Genomic DNA, 8,738 nt, shown 5'->3' with positions numbered 1-8,738 from the left:
AACCACCCCCCCGCCCGGCTGTGGTGGCGGGGGGGGGGGGGGGGGGTACGGGGCAGGGCTGGTTTGCCCCAGGCTCCTTCTCAGCTCTGCAGGACCCAGCCTGGCGCCCACAACCCCTCCAGGGCTCCTGGTTCCCTGCTCCCCTCCTGCCCCGTGCACGGGTCCCCAGGCAGGAAGGTGCCGACAATTAGCAGCACATCAGATGCATCTGTGAAGTCGTCAGGACCGGGGGAGACAGATCTGACACCTCTCCGGCGGTGTGGGAGCATCTCCGGAAGGACCTGCTGTTTGCACACACTCTGCTCTCACTTCTAATCCCCTCCTGCTGACTGGCAACACCTCTGCCCTGCGGCCAAATAGCACCCCGTTATCACCGCAGGCGGGAGCTCTGCACCCCGCTGGCAGGCTGAGCTCCTCCGAGGCTTTTGGGGCCATCCTTCAAGGGCGCCCAGCTTTCCCGGTGGGACCTGAGGGGACAGGGGCAAGGTGGCAGGGGCACCCGAGTGCTGCAAAGCTGGCACCTCCCTCGTTGACCTGCTGGGTTGCACAAACTCATCTGCTTTAGGGGCTCAGCCCTGCAACACCTGTGTCCCTGCACACCCTGCATAGCAAGGCAGCGCAGGGGTGCTCTCCCTGCCAGGGTGCCCCTGGCCAGGCACGCAGGTCCCCGGGACACGAGACATGAACCCGGGTGTCCTGAGCCCAGCGGCTGCGGTGTCTCTGGGCCCGTTCACCAGTTTAATCCACAGTTCCCATCACGGGGTGAGCTGCGAGGAGGGCTCTAGCCTGGGACTTTTCCACCCTGGCTCTTCTCCGGTCCCTGGAGGGCCGGGCAGAGGAATGCCTTGGAGGAGATGTCTTATCAGGTGGCCCAACTTATCTGGCCCGAGGCATTAATCACCCATCAGCTGCCTGGCTGCCCCAGACAGAGCCCACCCTAAACAAACAGGCCGCCCCCCAGCCCCTTCCTGCCCCGCTGCACTTAATGGGACATCTGTCACAGCCGGGCGGGAAGGACAGACGGCTCCGGCTGACGGATGTTTCCAGGAGGATGCAGATAAGGAAGTGGGAGTGTGACTGGATTTCCAGGACAGCAAATAAACAAGGCTGGGCCATCCATCTCCCGGTGGCACCACGGCCTTTCCTTGCCTCCTCCAGGGCAGGTCCAACGCTGCAGACCCCGCCGTCTCCTAGTCTGCTCTGCACCACAGCTGCCAGCTCCGGGCAGAGGATCTCATCCATGCCCGGGTGAAGCTGAAGTCGACTGAGCTGAGGAGGCTCTGACAGAGCAGCGGAGATGGGCCAGGCTGGGTGCAGGGTGTTCGGAGAGCCAGCGGGACCTAAAACACCCCCGGCCAGCTTCTCCCATGCAGCCGTGCTCTTCTCTAGTGCTTTCATCTCCAGGGCCTCAGCTAAAGGAGTCTGCATGGTCGCGCCCATTTTACAGATGGGGAAACTGAGGGACCGAGCAGTAAGGTGCTTGCCCTAAGTCACCTCACAGGTCTGGCAGAGCTGGGAACATGCCTGGAGCCCCAGCCTGTCCTGGTAGAGCCACGATGAGGGGGCGCACCCTGTTCTCTCAGCAGGGTCCGTGGCTTGCTCCAAAGCGGCCTTAGTCTGGGGGATGCTTTCTCGCCTGGGGAGGCAGAGCTCGCCAAGGGCTAGCAAGGGAGCGGAGCTGGAGGTGGAGGAGATGCTCCTCTCATTTTGCCTCCTGGAGGGAGCGTGGGTCACTTCTGGGAGGCCGCGACCGCGAGCGTGGCCGTGCCCGGCGGGCTAGGGCTGAGAGGCCGGGATCCCCGGACACGGGACCCTGAAATGCACGGGAATCGGTGCGGGGCACCGGGACTTGGGCCAGGTCCTGGAGACGAGGCCACGCAGCATTTCACAGCCATGCTCCGTGCAGCAATTGCACGTGTCCTGCGGGAGCTCCCGCTGGTGCCCTGGCTCAGCACCGACTCCAGGGGAACAGGCCGGCTCTGAGCCAGCTGCGGTCCTCTGCCCCTGGGCTGGGAGCGAGCCTTGCTACGCTGGTCCTGGCTACGAGAGGACGGGGCCAAAGCACGAGCTCATCTTGCCTGACCTCCCGTGGACCCCATGATCCCTCCTGGCTCAGGACGCAGCTGGGACAAGATCATCGCTGCAGTTCCCAGAGCCTGGCACCAGCATCTCCGGGCAGGCAGGTAGCTGGGCATGCCAGGATGGGAGTCCTTGGAGGAGAGGCACCCCCGTGCCCCCTGCCCGTGGGGATCCTAGTCTGCTATGGTCTGTGCAACACAAGCCAGGGGACCCAGAGCTGCAGAAGGGAACAAGGAGACTTCCACAGCTGCCCTGTGGCTCCCGAAGCAGCCAAGAGGACCCCCCGGTCTCCTTTACCCTTTCAAATGCAGGTGTCACCGAGCCAGGTGCAGGGAAGGACGTGCGAGCTCTGAGCGGCCGGCTCCGGGCCCACACGTGCCGAACGCTGGCGTGCTGCTAAATGAAGTGACTGTGCCAACACCTTTCCAGCCAGACGCCCTCGCGGGTCCCACGTCCCCGGCCTCCCGCTGCAGAACAGCTGGAAAACGACGTGGGATTTTTGGTGGGGGTGGAAGTGCAAATTGTGGCGGGCCTGTGCACGGCTCCCGCTTCAGTAGCCGGCCTGGGCTCGGCAGTGTCACCTCTCCGGCTCGAGTGCGCGAAGCCAGGAGTGATCGTGGCTGCAATGAGAATTAGACCACTGGTGGATGCTGAAATGGGGCAGGCAGGATAGGCAGAGAAGTGGCCTCCAGCCTGGGATGCAGCTAGTTTTTCCAGTCTCTTGAGCTAATTCGAAGCCTGTTTTTTCCAAACACACCTCTGCGCAAAGAGAGAGCTTTTGGGGAGAAACCAGGGACCTGCCGAGAGCGCAGAGGTGTCACAGCTCCAGTTGGGAGCTTTCACAGGCAGATGTGACAGACTAAGATGGGATCTTAATGAGATCAGATGCAGAAGGGACCCAAGAGACGTCTCTAATGGACGCTCGCTGAGCATGAAAAACAAACCTCCCGGCTCGCCAGAGCGGAGGGGACGTCAAGGAGCAGATGAAAGTGCTCACTTGCACCCCCGCGACTGGCGCGTGATAGAGCAGCGCCCTCAGACGTGCGGCACCGGGGCACCCACCACATCAAAGAGGAAGCGGGGAGCAAAGGCATTGACTCGCCAGCCTTGCAGCAGATGGAGACGGCAATTGGGCGCAGCAAGAGGGACTGGCGCTAAGGAAGACCGGCACAAAGCCCCACCAAGCATCCCGCTTTGCAGAAGGCCGACAAAAAAGAACGGGGTGCAGCACACGCCTCTAAGGAGAGCAGAAATGAGGCAGCTTCTTGGCTACAGCACAGACTGGGAAGATGGCAGTGATGGGGCAGCTATGGGAAAAATGCCCACAACATTCAGCATTGCCACAGGACACAAGTAAAGTGCATCCCTGAGATGAAATGCAGCAAAAGGCCTCAGCCTCAGTGTGCAGACAAGGTTTTTTGTGTATGATATCTTTTATTAGACCAACTAAATAACTGGGAACATTGTTCTTTGCAAACTTTCGGGCACAAACACCCTTTTTCAGGCATAGGGAGAGTCTGCTGGTATTGTGTGTTCTCCTGGATGGACTAGGAGCCAGTATGCAAAGTGTGACGTGCAATATGCAATATGCACAGTGTGACACCAGCATCAACTGCATCCGTGAGACCAGGAGGTCTGGAGGGCTTCCACTGCATGCCGGGGGGAAATGCAATGTTGCCTGCAGGGACAAGGGCAAATATCAAGAGAGAGTCATAGGGAAGGGCTGGCAGGGACATCTAGCCCAAACCCCTACCTGAGACAGGATCAGCCCTGTCCAAACCATCTCAGACAAACCGTTGTCTAACTTATTAGCAAAACTACAGTCAACCCTGACGCAACACAGACATCACAGCCGGACCTGCCACAGGTAGAGCAGGGGGACAGTGGCAGCCAGTGTCCTGCGGCTGCAAAGGTTGTTAATATACACTTGAGAGATCCCAGGTAGAGGCCGTGCCCCTGCCACGGAGGAAAGCAAACTCCCCCTAGTCCATAGCAATCTGACCAGGAGCGTAAAATCCCTTCCTCCCCCAATGCAATGTTGATCTGAGCCTGAGTGGAGGGGCTAACACCCTCCAGCCATGACCCTCTGGGTTTGGTCCCACCAGAAGCACTGGCACAGCCCGGTTCCCATCCCCACCCAATGCTGCAGAGGAAGGGGAACACCCCTCTCCTCCAGGCGCGTCCAGCAGCAGGAGGGGAAAAAATTCCCTCGGGCCCCATGTGACAAGCAGCAAATCCCAGAAGCCTGGGAAACATCCATCTACATTGTAAAAGACCCCAGCGAAATGGCCAGCGATGGACTGATACCCTTAATGCACTACACTGATAAAAACGCTGAGTGACAGTGGAGTGCATAAAAGGGAATTCGGGGAGGATTTGCTGATGGGCTTGTAAGCACATGATGTGTCCTGGGACATTGCAAGCACCTAGAAACACAGCGCTGGTCCCATATGCACAGCAGCAGTGCCCATAAACCATGAGAGCCAAAGCAGAGAAGGAGATCCAGCCCAGGGTCCTTCTGGGAGGGACTGGAAAAGTGGGGAGACCCTCAGCACAGGGCAGCTCCGTGTTTGCAGCAGGGAAGAAAAGCACAGATGCAACGCAGTGTGCACAGACACTCTGGACTGAATCAAGCCGCCTTCCAGGTACACAACAGCCTTCCCGCCCCAGGTGCATGGCCAGCGCGTGCAGAGTGCTGCCAGCTTGGACCCCAGCTCCTTTGGGACTTTGTGGCATATCATCCAGGCAGGGGCTATTCCCGACAGGTATGGAGAGATGTGACATGCCACACAAGGTACAGGGCAAACCCAACAGTACTGTTCCCTTGATGGAGAGCAAAGGAGCAGCTTCCCCATGCTACAGACTGGGCCCAAATAAAGCAAAAGCAGTTAAAGGCACTGACCTCCCCTGAGGATCTGGACACCGTCCGAGCCATGGTGACCTGCTGCCTCTCAGGACTCAAACCCAAATGAACCGAAAAGGCAGCCCCTGGGTTGTGGTGAGTGGCAGTGGGACAGGATCTCCCTGGGGACATGTACACACCACGACATTTGCCTGTTCCTGCTCCACAACATGACCCCGGGGATGCTGCTGAAACATCCCACAACACAACTACCAATGAGGAAACCCCGCTCCAAGCAGCTGCCTCCTGAGCAGCTTTGCTGCAGGAACGGACAGAAAGCGTGGATATCGGCAGAGAAAAACCACGCTCATGTCAAGATGAATGATTATCAGCCTCTGGGTATCAGAAATGTCACAGTGGCCCAGTAACAGCTGGAACAGATCACACACCTCGACACAGCATCGTTGACAGGTCTCTTCTGCACCCACACATCTTCAGAGCCTTTCAGAGGCAGGGCTGGACTGTGAAATACCAGCCCAGAAGACAATTTCTGCTCACAGGTCCTGCCTTGTGTTATTTTGGGGAAGGACAGGGGACAAGGGAGGAGGAGGATGTGCTGGAGCAGGTGCACACGACACTGCAACACTTCCCACATCTGCTGGGAGAAACAGTGAAGTGACAAGGCAGCCTTTGGAAGAAATAATCAAGTCCAGGTGGCCTGACCAGGAACAAGGTCCCGGAGCCACCACAGATGTTAGGAAGGTAAAACAGATTAGGCTGTGGGGTGTGGACCAGTACTGAAAGGGGCAGAAATAGCGATTCCAAACAAAACGTGTACCTAGAGACTCTGGGAAAGAAGCTTCATTATGTCCGGGACCAGGCCAGAGACCCTGTGGCAGGCCTAACATGAGTGCACGGGTAGAAGAAATGGTCAGAGACAGCTGCACCCGCGCAAAGCAGCAGAGACAGAAGTGCAAAGAGCTGGTGACACGTTGCGATGTCCCTGGCAGCAGGGAGCCACTTATGCACAGCTGCCAGCCAACAGTTGGCTGTTACAGGTGGGTTTTTTTGGCTAAAAACTAAGCTAGTGCTGCAGTGAGTAATGCTACGGAAATATCCGTGGGGCCTGGCACTGGCAACGACTCCTTGGGAATATGCAAGCATGCGGCAGGTTTGCAGAAGCTGGATGATTCACACGTGCCTCTGTTTGTTCATGGTACCTGGGTACCGGGAAATACGGACAAAGCAAAGCACACACTTAACCTGGCAATCCGGATGGACCAGGCCCTTGCTGCTATTTACCCAGCTACCAAACACACCCACAGGATCGGGGCGTCACATTGCTCTAGGAGCAGCCTTCTTGCACTGGTGCAGGGGGCTGGCCTGGATGCCCTCGAGATCCCTTCCAGGCCGGGGGCTGCACCTGCCCAGGTATTAGAGCGCAGAAAGGATCAGACAACACTGCCTGCGAGAGAGACAGAGACACTGCTCATGCCCAGAGCTGCAAATCACACAAACCAGACAGAGCTGGGTGGAGGCAAACAACAGAAATCTGCCTGCCAGAAAGCTGGAGCCTTTCGCAAGAGACGCCAGCCTAATGATGCGAAGCCCAGCGGCCAGCAACACCCTGACCGGGCAGCCAAAACCTCAAGCCGCCTCGGTCATCAGCATGGTCAGAAAAACCCGCAGCCTGCTCCTATTTAGCGCGACCTTGCTGGAGGATGAAAGCACAACCCACGCACCGGACAGGATGGGGGAGCCAGCACCTGCCATGAATACTGTAAGACTTGAGCTGTGCACCGAGGAGACAGCTCAATTATAGCGTCGTCGCCAGCTTCACCTGCAAGCACGGGAAGCAGCGCTCGCTGCAGAGCTGATGCAAGCCCCGTGCAGGCCGGAGCTGTGCTAAAGCCGTGGCAGACAAGGAGGGACAGTCGTGGCCCTGACAACCTTGTTTATGGGGCTGGGAAGAAGTGCATCCTCCTGTTAATAGGGACGGAGGAAGCGACTCAGAGGCATCGTGCCTTGGCCCCTCTCCGTGCGTGCTGAGCTGCAGAGAGCAGAGCATATTTGAAAATCCTTGTTAATAAAACCCCCGTGGATGTTACCCTGCGTGGGTGGTTCTCCATTGCTGTGAGCCGTCTAAACTAAGACCCTGCCCAGACCAGGGCTCCCTCTAGCCTACTGACCATCTTTCCTCTGACAGCCACCAGCACCACGCGCTTCAGAGGAAGGCCTAAGAAACTCAGCAGGAGGAAACTACAGGCTAGCTCCTGTCCTGGAGCAGGAAGACGTAGAGCACTCCCCAAAACTTTTGGGTTTTGTTTTCATCCTTGCTAGTCTGACTCAGATGCTCTTGTTAGCTGAGGATGTTTCCTCCATTTCTTAACCCAGCTTGCATGACATCTTATGGCAATACGTTGCATGGGATGAGACCGTCTGTCATGCAGACAACTGCTTCCCTCTATCAGCTGTATATTTGCCACCCGCATGGCCCCGGTGCTTGCATTACGAGAGGGACTTCTAATCACGGTCGCTCTCCTATTCCTATTTGGTAGCTTCTTCCTCGCTGGCCCCAAATATGCCTGGTCCCATTGCTGAGCAGACGTTTCTGCTTAGGAACGCGCTGCAGCACGAACGCCGCCCTAATGCATAACACATTTCTCCGGCGAACTAAGCCGTGTGTTTTATGACGGCCATAAACGGTGGAATCCGCGGTTGTGAACCATTCCAGGGACGTCCACAGCCGGTTGTTTTCCTTGGGGGCGAGTTTGCCAGCTCATCTCTTTTTAGGAAGTTCTGGTCATGACGGTCCTTAACCAAAGCAGAGCGGCTGTGTGTCTGCAAGGTATAAACAGCAGGACCCGTGACGGGAACGGCTCCTGCCCTGCAGAGATGAGCGTGTCGCACCTGGGCATCAGAGCCGTGGCAGGGAGAGCTGCAGGGACGGGACGGAGTTCAGACCGGATAAATACCAGAGGAAAGCCACTCTGCAGAAACCTCATCACACAGGGCACCAGATGGATCCCTCTTGCAGGCCTGACTCTTGATGCAGCCCATGCTCCTGCCTCCATCCTGGAAGCCTCTGCCTGTGTTAATGGGGTAACATCGATCCTTTATAAAGCCAACATTTAAAAAAGCCGCAAGGAGCTAACTGGGGAGTAGGTAGGAGCCGGAGCCAGAGCCGGAGCATTGCGCTGTCATCACTCTCATCCTCGTGCATCCCTGTGACGGGACCTTGCGTCAGCCAAGGATTTGAGGGTGCAAAGTGCCTGCCAGGGAGATAATAACAGGGCAGCTAAATCTAGGGATAACAAAACCCCAACTGTAATGATTAGGGAAAACCCTGCCAGGGAACTGGGGAAGGCAGAACACAACATACATACTCAAAATGCAGGCTCCCCTCTCCCCACTGGCCAGGGCTTACTCCCCTTTGCTATCTAGCCCCTAGCCCTGTCCCTGCCACGACAGAACCCAGCCCAAAAGCCCAGCGCCAGTGTATAACCTCCAAACAAACAACACAACCACAAACTCATCGCACCCCTTCTCTGCTGACTGCCCCGAGTCCGGAGAGGCCCGGACCTGGCACCGCGCTGCAGTGGTGCCGATTTGTTCCTGTGCTGCCCCTGATGCAGGAGCAAGGTCTTCAACCGTGTCGTTCTTATATCCACCCGTAAAGCAGCACGTGCACCCCCGGTCCTCTACGCACAGCCCTGCCATGCAAGACGGCATGCCAGCGGTTACTGCCGGGCAGCACTGTATCGTCGGGCTCAGACCCTGTCGTCTTGCACACGGAGCTCGTTGCACGCCCTGCCTG

At 57.6% G+C, this 8,738-nt stretch overlaps 1 protein-coding gene across 1 annotated transcript in view; it reads right to left on the bottom strand.

The window, feature by feature from the left end:
- Nucleotides 1-3,316: 3,316 nt before the first annotated feature.
- Nucleotides 3,317-8,738, bottom strand: part of LOC112551299 — a 41,433-nt gene continuing 36,011 nt past the window's right edge. The window contains 3 exon segments of the mRNA XM_025211481.1: nucleotides 3,317-3,386; nucleotides 4,040-4,843; nucleotides 4,845-5,287. Of these exon segments, the coding sequence (XP_025067266.1) occupies nucleotides 3,317-3,386; nucleotides 4,040-4,843; nucleotides 4,845-5,287 (1,317 nt within the window).

The sequence above is a fragment of the Alligator sinensis genome, unplaced genomic scaffold, assembly GCF_000455745.1.
Source record: "Alligator sinensis unplaced genomic scaffold, ASM45574v1 scaffold632_1, whole genome shotgun sequence".
Classification (NCBI taxonomy): Eukaryota; Metazoa; Chordata; order Crocodylia; family Alligatoridae; genus Alligator; species Alligator sinensis.
This window is presented reverse-complemented; position numbering and strand designations above follow the sequence as displayed.